Genomic DNA, 19,047 nt, shown 5'->3' on the forward strand with positions numbered 1-19,047 from the left:
ATATGGGTCTGATAATTAACAGCCCTAAAATCAAGGTAGTGGAGGTGTAAAACCTTCTTACCTAGCCTTTCCATGGTTCTACCATCTTTATCAAAAGGCAGTAAGTTGGGTGAAGAAAGCAAGTGACAGGGATTGTCAGAGGTTACAGACACCACTGAGGGGTCAGAAGCAGAACACTTGTACAAAAGTTTACAGTCCTCATGCACCCTTATAAAACCTATCAGATGTCTTGGGAGCAGGGGACTGAGAATCAGAAGCAATACAGGCACTGGAAAATGCATCCAACAAAGCAGACAAAACAGGGGGAACAGCAGTGGGTTTATCTGCAGCAACTCATAGTAACTCTTATGGATCTCAGAGACCAGAGTACAATCCCATTTAAAAAACACTCCACCATCCTGGAGATTGTGTCCCCAAAGGAAATCTCATTAAAGGGAGTATCAGGACTGCTAGATTCCTCTTCCTCTGAGCCATAGTCTAAAGGAGAAGGAATTTGAGAAGATTAAGCAAGGGATTCCTCATCAGAATCCAACTCTTCTTCAGAGGAAGCCTGTTTCCACAGTCTTAAGTGGAGTAGAGGACCAAGGGGGAGCTGGAACAGAAACACCCTGAGAAGGTTTCAATGCCATGAAAGCACTAAACAAACCCTGAGTGAAGGTCTGCCACTCATTCTGTGGATCCTTAAGGGAAGTAGAAACATATTTAGCTTTTTGTTTTTTCTTTAATGGGGCATCTGCCTTATAAAACTTGGAAGGCTGTGAACCAGCACTGCATTCAATAGTAGTAGTGGGAACTTCTCTGTCTAAAATCTGAGGAACGCCCTTAGGTCCCTTGGAAATGATCAACCGTGGATTCCCCTGAATGTCCAAAACAGACGTCTTCAAAGCCTCCTTGGACATGCTTAAAGTCAGATCCCTGCTGGCCTCCAACCCAGTCATGGCAGAGGAATCAGACAAGGCCGGGCAAATATCCAGGCATTCATTCACCTCGGAAGAAACTTCCAAACAGATGTTGGGACAGTAGAAGATTCCGGCCTAGGCTTCTTAGCCGCCTTCTTCTCTGATGGTTGTCCCTTGGGGTGGGAAGTTCTCTCCACAGGATCTTTCACAAGAAGTTCAAGTCAATAATTCTCAAGACAGAGCGCCAAAGAAGAAAGTCTACTAAGTAAAGCTTTAGGTACAAAAGCCTGACAAATAGAACAGGATGTATGGCCATGCGAGGTGCCAAGGCAAAACAGACACTGTTCATAGCAGTCTTTATGGGGAATTTGTGTCCTACACTGTCATTTGTCCTTCTTGGAACCCCAATGGGGCACTTAACTGCAACTGCTCAGTGAAACCGGCAACAGAACTTAGGCATTCAGACCAACAATCAAGAGATGGCATTCAAACTGACGGCAAAGAAGTTCTGAGGATGGTACATCCAGCCATCATTTTTATGCCCTACACTACGTAAAGGGCATGTGTGATGTATGGCATACCTTAAAGCAACTTAAAGCTTTGGTATACTGACCAGATGTCAGGCTGCCTCAGGCAGGAATTCCTCATGTAATAAATACTGCAACAGTGACATGGAAGGACAGCTATCCATCAGATACAATCAATGCCTTAAAAAATGGACAGTCACTGAATGTTTTATATCTACTCTCTGTACTGTGAGATTGGATCTACTGCAAGTATTTCCCACACCTTTGCAGGTTTGTTCACTTTTCTCCATGGTAGTAAAACCATGGAGTTAGTACAGCAATGTAAGATGGCTATGAGGCAGACAAATCCATCAATTTGGACTGCAAAAGGCTTTTCTTTTATAAACTTCCCCTGGGATTCTATAAACTCCAAGTAGGCTCCGTGTGAAGCCTACACAGAATTTATGTGTCCGCATAGTGAGCAGCAGAGCTAATTACATATTCATGCCATGCACTGCATTTAAACATAAACAAGAGTAGTTTTATGGCTGGCGTTAGGGTTAATAGTGTAGTGTTATCATGCATCCTCTCAATGACCTCTGATGACATCTAACAGATGTAACAAGACATGGACGTAGCATTAACATGTCACACAGGCCTGTTGCACACAGCTGGGATATTACTAGTGTCCATTTAGAAAAGGTCTATGATGACATGTTGGTTTACCTCACAGATGAGGAGAGTCAGAATGTGTCTATACATGCATGTATAAAGTGTTGTTCCCCCAACTCAGATGGATGTACATTAATGTACACCCTTCTATGGGAACATTTAATTTGGAGGGGTGTGCTGAAGTGTGCATTCAACCTTGTCACAAAGGTGTATGTGCTAAGTCACTCTATAGGCAATCTGTGACTGTCACAGCCTATTGATTCTGTGTGATAGGCCTGGATGAAGGCAAGCCAGAGCATACTGCCTATCTTTATCTAGCCTAGGGTTTTGACACAATCCCTCACTCAGGTATCATGGAGAAACTCTCCCAGCTGAGGATTAAGCCTTATGTCACTAGATGGTTAACCAAATGGCTCACCAACAGAACAAATACTGTGAAAGTTGGTGAATCAACCTCCACCAGTACAGCTGTCACCACTGGTGTACCCCAGGGATCTGTGCTTGGCCCTTTACTGTTTGTAATGTACTTCGCAACAGTCCAGGGTAAAGTATATGGCCTTTGGATTGCTGATTCTTGCATATTGGGTGCAATCACTGAGTCCATCAATGATGATAACATACTACAGGAGGGGCTAATGCAGACAAATGACAGGTGCCAAAGCTACATGGTCTACAAATAAACGCAAAAATGTGTTTTTATATTGGCCTTCTGCAAAGTGAAATTTCCTGTAAATTACAGCAGTAACACTCCCCCTAAGCTGAAATCCAGTGGTGCAAGACCTATGAACACACACAGACAGCAATCTGAACTTCGACCACAAAGTGTCCACAGTGGTAGGGAAAGGCTATGTTGTACACCTCATATCTCGGGCCATCACATTCAGATCTGAGGATTATACAACAGCACTGTACTCGAACCTCATTAATAGAGTATAATTGCTCCTTTTTGCATGTACCTCACCACACACCTGCAGCAGCTGGAGAGACCACAGGGGTTTCTCACCAAGAAAATACAGGACCTACAAACCATGCCATGACATATGTGGATAGAAAGCCCTGTCGCTAATCTACATCATACAAGGTGAGGTGACTTGTGCCTGGCCAGTCTCTGACCCTGCGCTGTGGGAATACTGCATATCCACAAATTAGCTATAGTGGATGAAATCAGCAGAGTCTGGTGAGGAGAAAATGCTAATAGCAGTGTCCCACATGCTGGTGTACAATGCACTCTGTAATGTCAAGCAAGGGCACAAACACACACACGCCCCAGTTGACTGCAGTGAGAACAGAACCCCTACCCAAGTACACCAAATAAACAGTAGAAACAAAGCAAAGCTTGTCCACCACGGAGAGGTTTAAAACTTTTTAATACTAAAAATCAGCAAGTATAAGAAAAAAAACACAGTGAAATGTAACTAGATAGGCGCTTTCAGCAGGAATGCCCTCATCCTATCCTGTTGTACTAAACTTTGCTCATCAAATTTAAACAGAGGCTTAGCCAATCAAAGTCTACTTCCTCAGCTTTCGCCCCATTCAATAAAGGTTTTATAGGGGACATTCCACTTTGTCCAGGCAGCTTATCAGCCTGTAAATCAGCAATCCAGTGGGTTTCCACAATCTTAATCAAATTGCAGACCTTCCCCATTATCATATCTTCAGTCTATACTTCAAAAGTACCATAAAATTAAAACTATGGCCAGGATAATTTATAATATGTTGTGACAAGGTACTGGTTTTGCTTTTTAGTCTGATGTCACTTAAATGGCACAATACCCTCTCTTTAAAGGGTCTGTCAGTCTTACCAGCATAAAAGCCAGTGCATACATTGCAGCTAGTGACACAAGTAACATTCTTGGTATTGAGGTTGGCATAAATCTTAAGTTTTCATTCCTTTCTAGTAATAGGATGTTCAAAACAGTTCTTGAAATTTATAATACAATGTATCAGTTTTAAATTACTGACTGTGTCTTGTCTGCAGGTGTTCAATGGTTGCAGATGTTGAGGAACCTTGTTAACTGCTGCATAACATTGCTTATTAACATTGCGCAATTGAAAGCAAAAATTGCAACAATGTATCCTTTTTGACCTTTACACTGTCTACGCCCTGTCTGCAGTTATTCTGTCTGCTTCCTGTGTTGGCTAGTAGTCCAGGTTTGCCTACTGCTAAGCATCCCACAAACAAGATAAGCACAGCTAAACCTGGCATCCATTGTGTTTCTCAGTTTCCCTTGTTTGCACTAACCTGCTCACCGGGCAAACACTGGCAAAAAAAATAAAATAAAAAGTGAAGATTAGTTGAAATGAAGAAAAGCAACCTATGAAATAAACACTACAACATTTATGGTGGTAAACATGAAATATTTTCACACAGGTCTGGATTTGAACTCTCACTCCAATGAACGTTCAGAATATAGTAAGGGTGTCCTATCCCTTTTTGCCACACAAACAGCTTTGCAGCAGGGAACTGAAATCATTCTGCATACAGCCCAACTGCAACATCATCCACAGTGCAAACATAACATGTGACAGTTGTTTCTACATGTATTAATTTCACCTGTAGTGTACTGAGTGATCACACAACCATTTGACTATTGCTTGCAAAAATGCAGCTTTGTCTTATCTCTCTGTGTTTGTTTGCTCATTCTTGCCTTATCTGAGCAGTAATCTGAGACATGTAGTCTGTAAGCATTCTGTTTCATTGTCATTAAAATGAAAGGATATTAAATGGCAATAATAAATTAGCTGCCAAGAAATGAAGGGGAGGTTAGATGCTACTGAACAGAAACTGTGAAATATGTGCTGTTTACTTACATTTAAAATCTTGACACAATTACTTCTACACTTTGTAAGTCTGGCCTGGCTGACACACCCACTGGAGGTAGGGCAGTCTGAACTGATGTTGTGTTTTCATTCTTCCTACCAGTAATCCTTAACAGTTGCAATCCATTAGCAAAAAAACACTGACAGAGTGCCCACACTATGTTTACATCTGTACATGGAGCCAAGTAATTGGTATTCAGCAATTCTAATGAGTTCACACCTTATCTGCATCTTCACCATGCTCACAGCCCTGAATCTACACCATAAAAAGGCAACCGTGTAGCTAGGGAAAGTGAAGGTGAGGAGACCTGTTTATGTGGACAACACAGAAGAGGATATTACTTTGGGATATATCTGAACAGAAGACTACTGACCTTGAGAAGGTATGCTTGCATTTTTCAGCTATATACCTCATATGCTGAAATGTCATTAATAAAAATCTGTTAATATATATTTGCATTAGCAAATGCTACTTTTATCTGTATGCATTTCTTAGATGTGTACTGATGGCATGGGTATGTTTCTCAGGGCATTTCACTTTCTCAGATGCACAGCCTTATTAACTGTCATCACAAGTGCTAATGATAAAACATTTTTTTTCTGTGTACAGTCTTCTATTGTTATTTCCGTGAAATGGTAAATGTCCTATATTGTCAATGATACAGGGGTGTTAGCCTTCTAAGATGGAGCATACACACCTCTAGGGGAGTGCTGGCTAAGATGGACCATACACACCTCTAGGGGAGTGTTGTCCACAGGTACAATGATTGGCAATAGCTTAAAATGGAATGTTTTGTGTTAAATCTGTTGATATGTTTCAGAGACAGTTCATTGATAGCACTTTTATAGCATTTCACTGACGGTTTGTTATCAAAATGTGTCATCTGCATGTTCTTTTGGGGGGTGTGGGTGCTCGATCACACTCCCAAAGTGGCATTACTTCAACTGCTCCATCAATGTTTGAGGTGTCCACACCCAGATGTGGCAAGTCATAGGGTCATGGTACTAAGCGTCCTCATCAGGGGAGCTCATCCAGCAGACATCAGTCACATTCAGGCAGCAGCAGTACATACATACACACACACACAACAGATACATGGTTCAGTCATGAAGCTTAAAGCTAATTTTGTCTCACTGGCCATTTGTTACTTTATCCAAATGTCTGCCTGCTTCTCTTTTATATGCACACTCACCAATCTTTTGTATCAGCCTAAGTTTCCTGCCCCCCCCCCCCCTGCACAACACCCTGTGCAAGTGATACGTGTGCCATATCCTTGTTTTTTATATTTTGGATTTAGGGATATATAATACTTGTGTCTGATGCTCAGGATGCATAGCTGTCTTAGTGATTAGTATACATGCGTTTGTGATCTTGTTTTGCTAATTGCACCTTTGACATATTTTGCTCTTAGAAAATTAGACAGTTAATAGAATCCAACATTTTTTGCATCAGTATTGTTAATGATCTTGTGAGGGTTGTAAATCTGAAACTAAAATATGTCTCATTACTTTCTAACTTCTCTTTTTACTGATTTTTCAGTACGAAAGTATGATGCTAAACTGAGGACACTTGGTGACTATCAGTACTTTTGAGAGGTAAGACTTTATGAATCTTTGATGCTTTAAGGCTACTACTTGATACAGGACACATGTAGTCATATAAGTCTCTGCTGTCACATGTTAAAGTCATTTCTGTACAAATCACCCACCTTTTACTTGCTTACATTACCAAGTAACAACATGCACGGATATGCCATTCATTCATATTATTACATAATACAGTCCAGGTTCAGCACTTACCTTGTAAATCCAGCAGTTGCAACAGTTTTAGTTCAGGGCTTACTCTGTCTGATGTTAGCAGTGCACAGCCAATAGATGGGTAGGTAAAGCTTCTGAGTGTTGTCCGGCATCAATGTTACTATATTATGTGCGTAGGATGAAGGTTTTAACCCCTTAGATGGTGAGTGAGTGTGCTATGTGTTGCCTCTTAGCTAATGCAAAAGCATATTGAGCACGTCTACATCTGCCTACACCCACAGCAGCTGCTGGTTCCCCCTCTGACTTCTTACCTGTGTGTGGCTGTGGTGGCCTTGCCATTGGTGGTGGGATGCGTGCCCCTACCCCTTATTGATCTTGCTGAAGCTGTTTTCACAAGATGACGTTGTGTGGGATGGCACAAACTGTGAATATTTCAGTATAGGTATGTGGATTGTACTGCAAGGCTCCCCCAGATGTATCTAGGCACCAGAACTTTGACTTCAGCAGTACAAGCACACGCTCTATGATATTTCTGGTTTAAGTGTGTGCCTCATCATAGCATTTTTCCATGGGTGTGTGTGTGTGTGTGTGTGTGTGTGTGCGCATGCATTTCTGATGGACATCATCAGCCACGGTTCCACTAAATAACATGCATCCACCAGTAAAATGACCCTGTGGGATATTCTGCCCTAGTGAACATCTGACACAGCTGGAAGGTGTGCCAGATATGTGAGTTGTGATAACAGTCTGGGTTGCCAGAACACACATTCAAGATGATTCCCTTGGCATTACACATGACTTGGCAGTCAACAGAGTGGAAGCCCTTCCTATTCATGTATAGCCTGCCATGTTCCCCGGGTGCTGCCTTAATTTCTGTGTGTGTACAATCTATGGCGCCCAGTACATCAGGGTAATATGCTACAGGGTAGAACTCCTGCATATTTGTGGTCCTGTCTTCAGGAGTATGGGAAAAATATATGTGGTCACTGGCATGTTGGAGGACAGCATTCAGGAACTAATGAAGGATCCTCGATGCTGATACCTGTGACACCTCCAGCTTGTCCCCTGCTGGTCTCTGAAAGGTTCCTGTAGCTAAAATTCTATGTGCTACACATACCTTTGTCTCCAATGGTATGGGTTACCCTCGGTTTACCCTGGATCTGAGTTGAGGATGACAGTGGTTGCAGAGTTCCTGTAGTGCGTCTCTAGCCACCCTGTAGCCCTTTGCAGTTTCCACTTCATGCAATTTCCACTTCATGCAGATTATAAGTTAAACAGGGTCTGAAAACTTTTCTTCTTGGTCATGAACTATTAGCAGCAGCAGCATAGACTTCAGCCTGTTAAGCATATGCATGAATTAAAGCAACATCAGCCCTCCAACATTGTTTCTGTGTAGACTCCTTTCCATGGCTGTACTCCAACAGGTTTTGGAATTCGCAGGGAAAACCAGCACAGAGTCTAAATGGTTGCTTTATAGCTTGTCGAATAACTCCTCCATCGTTTAGTTGATTAGCACGCAATTCAGCTGCTTAAGCTTGTAATTAGCATGCCACGGTGTTTACCTTGTTTGCAGAGCAGCTTACTGACTCCAAAATTGTGCACTCAGTGACATGCACACTACGTAAATGGACAGTGTAGGGTTTATTGAATCTGGTCGATCTTTATTAAATTACATTTTAAACAATGACATACTTGCCAATACATTAAAAACTCATTACATCTGAATGACACCTCCAGGTGCATTTGCAGTTAACTCCTACTGATCCCTCTAGAAGTCAAATATTGCTTGTTCATATTTACATCAATAATTCCAAACCCATGCTATGTACAAGGTTTTAAAAGATTTCACCTTAAAGCTTACACAATGGCAAACTCAACTGCATTAATATTTGACCTCTGCCTAGTGTAGGTAAATAGATATTAACTGTTGTTTTTATATTAGTTTATATAGATATAATTTTCACATTTTTTCTAAATTTCAACAACCAAGTAACACAAACAGACCTCCTTAGCCTCATATGAAAGTTCTCAGCTAGATGAATAAAATGCTAACAGTATGTATGCAACTTGAGTGGTTGCTCAGAGACTGTAAGTTGTTCACAAATGTAAGTTACTGTGTTTACTGTAACTTATAAAATTCGGTCTAAGACTTACAGCCTAAAGAATACTACCACAATAAAAATACTTTGTGCTGAAGAGTTTTCCTTTTATAATTCTTTCATACCTCCTATGGTTCCAGAAATATGAATGTGTGTTTGAAATGTGAGGACATAATTTAATTATGTCAAAAGGCTTAGGTTCTGCTCATGGAAAGGTACAGCACAAACTTCCTGAGCTCCATTGGAGTGAATGAGTTAACAGAAAAGAAAAAACATTGTAACATTTTTTCATTGTTATTTTGCACAGTGTGTTTTCATTTTAATAATAATTTACTTCAGCACTACATATATTGATCAGATTCTGCCTTCCCAATTTTTCATGTATTGTTCCTGCACACTTCATCTACTTCTACATAATTTGTTCTGTCCCTTTTCTGAAGATCCCACCTCCAGTTCTTTTGTCTCTATTAGAATATTCACTTGTTCAATTATAGATGGTTTAGATTTTGATTTCCATTTTCAAGTAATTCTGTTTTTGGCAACCAACATTATTAAACTTAGTAAGGCCTTAATATTTCCAAGCAATTCAGATTATATGTCCCACCTCAAGGAATTGTTTTCTTAGTTACAAAAACTTGCTACTCCATTTTTGACAAAGTATTCTATACAGAATTATTTACATTTGCCAACTCATTACATTCCCAAAAACATGTTCCCAGTTACCTCTGTCTTTCCCATCACACCTCCTGCATTTGTTATATTTTCTCCCTGAAAAAATCCTCTGAAGTCCGACTGAGGTATAAAAATATCTATGAAAAGACTTCCAAGCAAAACTTGACAACCTTCTAGATCTTACTGTATAACTGGGAGCCATAATAATGTCTACCCACTGTTCCTTTGTGAATTGCCTTTCCAGTCTCTCTTCTTAAAGTTTTATTTTGACTGATTTTTTTTTTATAGTTATCATACAGTATTTCATATGCCCTACTAATCATCCTTTTTAACAGCATCTGCTCTAGACGCAACTAAAAACTCTGTTAGAGCTGATCCATCACTTAGCATTCCCTTATCCATCCCTCTTTGTCTATACCCTGGTTATCAGTTCCTGGTAGGGAAGGCAGCTCAAACCTGCAGTCCAAAATCAAGCTTGGCCTCATCCCACTCTATTACCTTTCTCTATCTAGTTATTTGCTCACAGCAGATTGGTTCCATTGCTAATCTTTTCTATATCTCTACTTGCACTCATCATACTGGTAAAAGCTCTCTTTAGTTCTTAGACTGTTCTCTGATATTTTATGACTATATTCTTTATTGTTGTTATTTCCCTTCAACATCTGCAATGAAAATCATTCTGTCTCTATTTCTCATCCCCTTCATCATCATTCTTAGCCTCTTTGATTTATAACCTTATAATTGTGTTATGTATACAACCCTTAACTGCACAGGGCTAAGTATTCTTTCATATCGGATAATCCTAAACCAACTTGCTCTATGGGAAGGAGCAACATACACATTTAAATTTTACCCTCTCAAATAAGTTTTTTCAACTCTTGTCCACAACTTTTCTTCTGGTCAATAAAAATATACCTGACCTGAATCTAAAACTAAAGGGACATAAAACAGTTTCATATACCCATACCCAAGAGCTTCCATATTTTAAATTTCTGTATTATATTTTTAGTCTTTTCCCACATATGCTTAGCTGCCACAACATAATCCTTTTTTATATATACAGCTAAATACTTCATCTTATCATGTCACCATAAATATGGGTATTGTTGAACCAATTCATGTGCGTGTGTACATAGCTTACTGCTGCAGCCTTAATATATGATCTTTATCACTTTCTTCACTCCCAACTTCCAAACTTACCATCTGTTACTAGAGCCCTCCCTTTTGACTGATTACACATTACCATTTGCATCTCCTCTTCTTATTTTAGTTACATATTGTTCAGCCACATTTATCTTGGCATAATTAAGTCTACCATGAATACTTCCATTTGTTCCTTTTCTTGGTTTCCACATTACTCTGTTTTACACAAATTCTAATTAAAATGTTCAAAATATCTCTAACACCTCTACAGGATCTCTGGTTATTTTTCTTAATACAGGCTCCCTAAGTATGGTGACAACCATTTCTATTTTCTGATGACTAAGTCATTGTGCTACACATTTTTGTGCTTTGGAGTTAACTAAAATAGTTGTTTAACAGTAACATTTCTAAACTCTTGTGTATTATCCAAATACTTCCTTATTTTCACTTTTACTTGCTCCTGAGATTCTCCTTATTCTGTAAAACAGTAACCTTTATCAACCCCTCTAAGTAATTCCTATTACTCTTTTCCTATCTCTCTCTCTCCACCTCATTAATACCTTGTTTTTGCACTACATTTTCATTTTATCACACTCACAATGCAACCCTTCTAAAGAAATTTATATTTGCCAAATTACTCTTGAATCATTTCTAGTACCAGTTCCTTAAGTTATCTCTCCAGTCTAGTTTTGTTATTGTACCTTGGGGAATAATATTCACCTTCTAAGCACCTAGTACTGAATTCACATCTTCCATAATACACACTTTCATATATTTCTTCACACATATATGCACTTTTGCTATACTTTCCCTTCTAGGTCCCCCGATATATTCTCATTACTACAAACAAAGTTCCCTTCCCTACCCATAAATAACATTCCTTGCTGAAGGATGATTATTTATTCAAAAAAATCTCCATACATGCCAGAGTAATCCTCATCCACTGCCAAAATACCCGTATTACCATGAGTGCACAATTACTGTCTTTTCCCTTTATCTATAACTACTGGGGCCTCTCTACCATTCAGTACTATTACTCCCTTTTCTTTTGTCCCTGATATTCTGCTAAATGACCACCCTGAATTTTTTTATTTGTCAAATCTGCATGCTCCTTTTTATCTGACTGTGTTTCCTGCATCATTACTGTTTACATTCCTACACACCAACAAATGAATTCAACACCTCACTCCTACACATGCAATATTGTATATGGGTGATTTTGAGAGAAAGTTTACATACTGTATTAATATTTTTCTAAGCATGTAGTTTTTTTTAAAAGGTATATAGATGATTTGATATTTATTTGTAAAGGTAGTGACAATGAGAATTAGATTGAGGATGAGGTTTTAAATGAGAATTCCTATAGACTTAAATTTACATGTGAGGTAAATAAAAGTTGATTAGTTATCTGTCACGTTATATGTTGGTGAGAATAATGAGATCATGTATAAGTTGCAAAGGAAAGAAACAGTGGTGAAGAATTTTTTGCATGCAAGCAGTATGCACCCACCCACATGGTGAATTTAGTAGAGTTTTTAAAAAAATATCTGACAAAACCTTGAGAGAATAGGAGTTGCTCAGGGATGAAAATAGACTTAATTTTGGGTATTCAAGGATATAACTTGATAAAGCTAAAAAGAGGCTTCTAGAATTAAAATAGAAGAAAAGATAATGTTATTAAAAGAGAGCATCACAGGAAAGCACATTATTTGAAGGAGAACAAAGATAGCAAATTTGGATACAAAAATAATCTATCTTTTCATTACTTTTAGAGAGTATTACTAGGGATCACTGGTATACAGCTCATAATGCTGAAGATGTAGGTACATATTTTCCTAGGTTTGTGACATTTTCTTATATAAGAAATAGTAATTTAAAAGAAATTTTGAATTCTGAAAATATCAGTTTACATAGTAAGATCAAATGGGTATGTTTGCATGTGGATGTTGTAAGGTGTGTTCCAAAGTTAAAAATCTTAATAGGACAAAAATAAATGGGAGGAAATTTGTTTCTAATGGTAAGTTTAGCTGCGAGTCCATGGGAGTGGTATATATTACTGGATGTGAGTGTGAGCATCCACTTTGGTATGTGGGTCAGAGTAAAAGGAAGATTAAAGTCCGAAATCTGGAATATCTGGGTGATATTAGGAATAAAAATATGAACAGTCTGGTAGCATTTGTGTTTGCATGAAACAGAGCTGAACATTTTGTAATAAAACATGAGGGGATAGACTCTGGATTATTTTTCAGTGTATTGGCATGACCCTTTCTCCCTAGGGGATTTTTTTTTTTTTTTTTTTTTTTTTTTTAATTAAGGGAGTAAGAAATGAAAATGATTTTAAACTATAGGACTTTATGTCCTAGGGATTTAAATCAAGAAGTATTTAAGCATAAGTTACTTGAAAAATTTTGCAGTACTAAAAATATGTAATAGATTAATAATGAATTTATTAAATGTTTAAAATATTTAATTAAATAATAATCTATTTTAATTGTTCAATTTAATTGTGTGATTAACTGATTTTCCTGTATAAATACAGGAAGAAATGTTATAATGTCATACACTGAGAAGGAGAATGTTAAAGGGGCCAGATGTGGTAATAAAATCTAAGTGCGTATACAGCAACTTTTGAAATTATTTTTTTATTTTTTGGTCATTATTATTTGCATCATGCACTTGTTACTATAATTCAAAACCCTTTGCTTTTTGTCTATACCTGTAGCACTGTTTACATTCCATGATAATATGGACAGAGCTGGCATTATGGCAGAAAGCCATTACTCCCACCTATTAAACATGACAGTCCTTTTGATTGTGCATTTCTAACTTTTAGCGGCTAAAACACCAATGTCTGTAGGATGATCTCTTAGGTTGTTGCTTGTTATCTTCATTTGCACAAATGACTTGAGTACTGTTACTATTTAAATGCATTAAAAATTAAGGCTACGTAGAAGATAAAAACGTGCATAACATCATGACCCACAGCTTCAAAACATTTATCTTTCACTGAACTGTTTGCCATGTACCTTTAAATGTTAATTACACTGTACCTCACACATTTCACTAAGCACACAGTGTTCAGGCCTCTAATAATTAATTACAGGTTCATAGGTAGGTAGGTACTAGGCTATCGGCCCAAGGGCCTACGTAAGCCTAGCCAACAAGGTTCCCTGGCTTACACCACCCAAGAAAGTTATTTTCCTGTGCCACTGTCGAGCAGAGACACAGAAGTGATCTCTGGGGTGTATTTCCTATTTCCCATCTACTCATCAAGATTTTTCTTGAAGAGTGCTAATGAAGAACTTTGCTTGACATAGATGGGTAGCCTGTTCCAGAGTATGGGAAGTCTCTGGGACAGGAATGTATCCCTCCAGCATGTCCTGTTTATTGTGGTGACAAGGTTTAGGTCCCTAGACCATGTAGCTCAGAGGGACTGGGATTTCTTTAGGTGTAGCATGTCCAACAGCTCTGGGTTTGACATAGCTTTATATGTTATGCAGAGATCACCTCGGAGTAGGTGATATGCTATGAAGTAAAGCTGGAGTATTTTGAGATGGTCAGTGTAGGGCATTTGTTTAAGGCCATTAATCCTCTTTGTGAGGTACTTCTGCGGCCTTTCCAGCTGCTGCAGATGTCTTGTGAGGTACATTCCAAAATGGGCGTTGTACTCTATAATGGGTCTAATGAGTGTTGAGTAGAGGGGAACAATGACTTCTTTTTTCCTGGATGAGAACCCTTTTATGATGAGGTAGAAGGACTTCCTGACTAATGTGGGGTTGTGACTATCAAAGGACAGACTACTGTCCACCTGGGTCCCAAGGTCTCTTATCACACATTCAGTGTTAAGTAGACTGCTGTCTATGTAGTAGTTCATGGGTACAGACTTTTTACCAAAAGGGATGACAATGCACTTTTTGGCAGTGAGCTTGGGGCCATGGCTCTGACACCAGACATCTGTCTCAGTGAGGCCCTTCTGTAGGATTTCCACATCATTTGGGGACTCTACTATGGTTCCTAGCTTGCAGTCATCTGCGAACTTCGTTAGCCAGAGGCCTTCTGTGTTATCCTGTACTTCAGAGAAGTAGAAACCAAACAGGAGAGGTCCCAGGACTGAACCCTGTGGTACTCCACTTGTCACTGCTTTCAGGTCAGATTTGGAGTGTGCAACTTTTACAGTGTGGGTTCTGTCAGTGAGCCAGTTGGCAACCTATCTTGCGGTGTAGGGATTTATACCTAGTTTAGTGAGTTTAGCTATAATTACAGAATGGGGGATGGTGTTGAAAGCCTTGGCGAGGTCAAGATAGGCTATGTGAACCACCTTACCCTCATCTATGGCTTTGGTGACTGCCTCAAAGAAGTTGATCAGGTTCAGGAGGCATGATCTGCCTTTCACAAACCCGAACTGGGTGGGATCCAGAGTTTGGAGGTTAGCAATGTCTTTGTTTATGAGTTCCATGATGATACGTTCCATGGCCTTGCAGACCAGGCTCATCAGACTAATAGGGTGATAGTTCCCAAGATCAGTGTTGGCTCTCCCTATGTGGAGTGGGATAACTGCTGCTGTACGTCATTCAATGGGCATAAAACCTGATGTGAGGCTATGATTGAACATGCTGCTTAGAGGTGGGGAGCCAATTCATTCTGAAGTTCGTGTAAAATGCAACCTGGGATGTTGTCTGGACCCATGGATGCTGTGTTTCTGGCTTTAGAGAGTGCAGCTTTTACCTGCGTAGTTGTGATTACAGGGACTCTGCATTCTTCCTGTACAGATATGGGCCCTTTTGGGGGGGGGGGGGGGGTAAAGTTAGCACTGAACCTATTTGCCAGGATGTTGGCAATATCAGTTGGTTCTGTAATTTTCGTGCCGTTGTGCTGTAACTCAGAGGAGATCTGGGTGTTGCCATTGAGATTCCTGACACAGTTATAGAATGCTTTGTAGTTGTCCTTAGAATCAGTGGTAATTTTGTTTTCGTAGCTAGCTTTGGAGGATCTTATAAGGGATCTCAGCTTCTTACTGAGGCTGACCAGGGAGCTCCTCCACTCAAGGGATTTTACTCTGTTTTGCAACAATTTCTTCCTTCTGTTGTACAGTTTGTTTGTGGCAGGGGACCACCAGATTGGCTTCCTTTTTTGGAGGATAGCGTCTTGGTTCTGTTTGGGATAGCACAATCCATGCACTTGTGTAAGTGCATATAGAGTGCATTTGTGTAGGATTCAGCAGTCGTAACTGTATTGTCCATCTGCATGGGTGTCATGAAGTTCACCACTTCTGTCTTAAGAAGCATGAAGTTGGCTTTGAAGAAATTTTTTACCATGGTTTCCTTAATGGGGGGGTGGAGGCGGGATGTGGATATCAAGGGTGTTTAGCTTATGGTTGGATCGGACCAACGAGGTGTTGACTTCAGGTGTGGAACACCAGTCACTCATGTTGGTAATGACTAGGTCTAGGATATTGTTACCTCTGGTGGTGGTGTGGATAAGTTGATCCAGGGCATTGGAGTTTATGAATTCCAGAAAGCATTGTGTGAAGGAGTTGGTACACGAGTAGTTTTCCCAATTAATGGTGACGTAGTTGAAATCGCCCATTATTAGGGTGTTTGGTTGAATTCCAACATTTTCCAGTATATCAAGAAAAGAGGAGTGGGAATCTTGGGGCATGGTGGGGGGTCTGTAGCAAGCTACAATTTGGATTGCAGTTTTGCCCAGAGTTAGTTGCACTTGGATAACCTCGAATGCATTATGCTGAGCAACTAGCCTGGAGGTTTGGATATCCTTAATGAATATGGACACACCTCCGCCTTTGGTGTTCCGGTCCAGGTTACATGGCCGAAAAGTGTGGTATGAGTTATAGCCTGGTAGTGCAGGGGTGCTGTCTGGAGCCTTGAACCAGGTCTCAGTCACTGCACAGATATCAATGTTCTCCATTTTAAGGAGTGCCTAGAGTGAGTGCATTTTGAGATTTAGACTTCTAACACTGAGAATTACTTGCACCTGCAGACTGTTTGTCTCTAAGTAAATGTAGTTGGTTATATAAAATAAAAAAATGGCTAGCATCTTTGCAAATGCATGAAAGAAATGTAAATTTTCACTCAGAACATTTAGATCTCTCATGATTAATTATTTGCACACCTGTTTCAGAATGAGTGCATGTGCTAAGAGAATAAAATAGGTAATGACTTTGCAAATGCATGAAAGATCAGCTATGTTTCATGCCTTTCAGCATTTCTCAAGCATGTTTATCTATGTAGCTCAGCCCAAAGACATTTATCTTAAATATCTACTCCTACAAAAAGGGGAAATTACCATTTTAATTCTACATTAACTATCTATAAACTATACATTATATATATATATATATATATATATATATATATGGGTCTAGTACCATTCACTGAAAGTCAAGTGACTGTGCACAAATCACTGAAAGCTCAATTCACTGAAACACATTTTACTGAAAGTTATATATGGCTTTTCCCCACTGTAGTGTGACCCTGGAGTTAGTATAAATATATATAGTAAGAGGGGGTGTGGGGGGCACTGCCCCCCACATTCGGGGGTGTTGAGGGCATAGCTCCCCACATAGTTTGAATATACATTATGTTCAAAAAAGAGTAATTTATTGGAATTGCAAGTATCCATGTATATAGTTAAAAATATTTAAAATACGTGGGAGGCTACGCCCCCCCCCCCCAATGTGGGTGGTGGTGCCCCCCACACCCCCCCTTACTATATATACTAACTCCAGGGTCACACTACAGTGGGGAAAAAGCCATATACAACTTTCAGTGAAATGTGTTTCAGTGAATTGAGTTTTCAGTGAATTCAGCTTTCAGTGAATTGTGCACAGTCAAATGTGCTTTCAGTGAATAGTCCTAGACCCATATATATATATATATATATATATATATTTACACATATATATATATATATATATATATATAATAAATATATATATATATATATATATATATATATACACACACACTACACACACACACACATATATATATATATATATATATATATATATATACATACATATATACACACACAACATATAACTATATACATATATATATATACACATGCATACACAACACATATACATATACACATGTACTATTTATAACTGACATAGTTATATATATTAAGCTGCTTTACAATGTAACATTAAATATTTTTTCTACAAATATTGATAACATTTTTTTTTTTTTTAATGTTGCTTCTTCAGTCCCTTCAGTTTCCTTGTAAACACTAAAAGCAAACTGTTGGATATTTTACAGTTCACCCATCAAGGGGTTGCAGGAGGCTTATCCACATGCAGTGGATGCATCTTCAACAATGTTCGCCACAAAGGTTCAAGTAAGTTTACATCATATTCAAATTTCAATGGTTTGCTATATCTGTAACTGTGTGCGTGTGTATTTACACATATACATACCTATGAACACACATGATCTAGCATTCATTATTTATTTGTTGTAGATAGCCACTGATTTAGCTACTTCTGTGTTTAACGTCTTATGAGCCTTACCTCAGGTTCAAACAGACCACTATAGGCTGGATTAGCTGTGCTTCTTCTTTTCCTTTCTTGTCGTTTGCTCTGTATTTCTGAATCCACAGGAAAAAAGCTTTTAATAAATCACCAAAATACAAAATAAAAGTAATACACAAAGTGACGGCCCCTGCAAGTGACCTTGGGACATTTTAAAATAATACAATAACACCCAACAACAAGGCTGTGAATGCTGTCATCATTAACATATATATTACTGTTATAAAATATTATATATTTCTCAAAAATACAGAGAGGATCATACATGCAAAACAATACTCATGTAAACGTTTCACTTTTATAGAGCATATTCTAATGTATAGATCAAACTGAATTAGACCCTGTTCAGGTAGCAAGTGGCATCTGGCTAGAGTCTTTGTCTCAACCCTATTTCTAAAGACTAAAGCTATTTCAGAAATATGCAGCAAGAATGGAACTTCCTGCTGAACAACAAAGGGAATGACTAAAACATATACTTTTCATTTAAGGGTAACTGGTATTGTGGAAACAGATGTGAGACTCTTACTGCATAATTTATCCCCATATGAAAGGCATGTTCAAAGTAGCACAGTATTCCACACATGTCTGGCCTTACCTATAGATGTACTTGGCTGTTGCCTACAGCACCTTCAGCTAGGGGCTCTTAAATGATACTTAATTTTGCCTTAAGTAAAAAAGCCTGACATTTCTTTACTTTAGAAGAATAAATAAATAAGTAAATGGTCTGCAGCACCCTTTTTCCTAAAAAACACAGCTGAAATACCCTGGGGAGACATAGAGTGAACCTTATCACTCTTTTTTGTGGCCATTCTACCCTATTCCACTTACGGTTCACCAAATTCTTTGTCTCAGTCTTGAGAGAAAGGAAGGGAGACAGAGTGAGACAGTAGAAAGCCCACAAATTTAAACTGTAAAGTGGAAAT

The 19,047-nt window shown here is 38.9% G+C and overlaps 1 protein-coding gene across 6 annotated transcripts in view; it reads right to left on the reverse strand.

The window, feature by feature from the left end:
• Nucleotides 1-19,047, reverse strand: part of PHF21B (PHD finger protein 21B) — a 2,393,713-nt gene that overhangs the window by 692,185 nt on the left and 1,682,481 nt on the right. For all 6 annotated transcript variants that reach the window (XM_044088084.1, XM_044088083.1, XM_044088082.1 and 3 more), the window contains one exon: nucleotides 18,104-18,180. In XM_044088084.1, coding sequence (XP_043944019.1) covers nucleotides 18,104-18,180 — 77 coding nt within the window. The remainder of the gene's footprint in view (nucleotides 1-18,103; nucleotides 18,181-19,047) is intronic.

The sequence above is a fragment of the Protopterus annectens genome, chromosome 11.part0 (genome assembly GCF_019279795.1).
Source record: "Protopterus annectens isolate FY-2018-M chromosome 11.part0, PAN1.0, whole genome shotgun sequence".
Classification (NCBI taxonomy): domain Eukaryota; kingdom Metazoa; phylum Chordata; order Ceratodontiformes; family Protopteridae; genus Protopterus; species Protopterus annectens.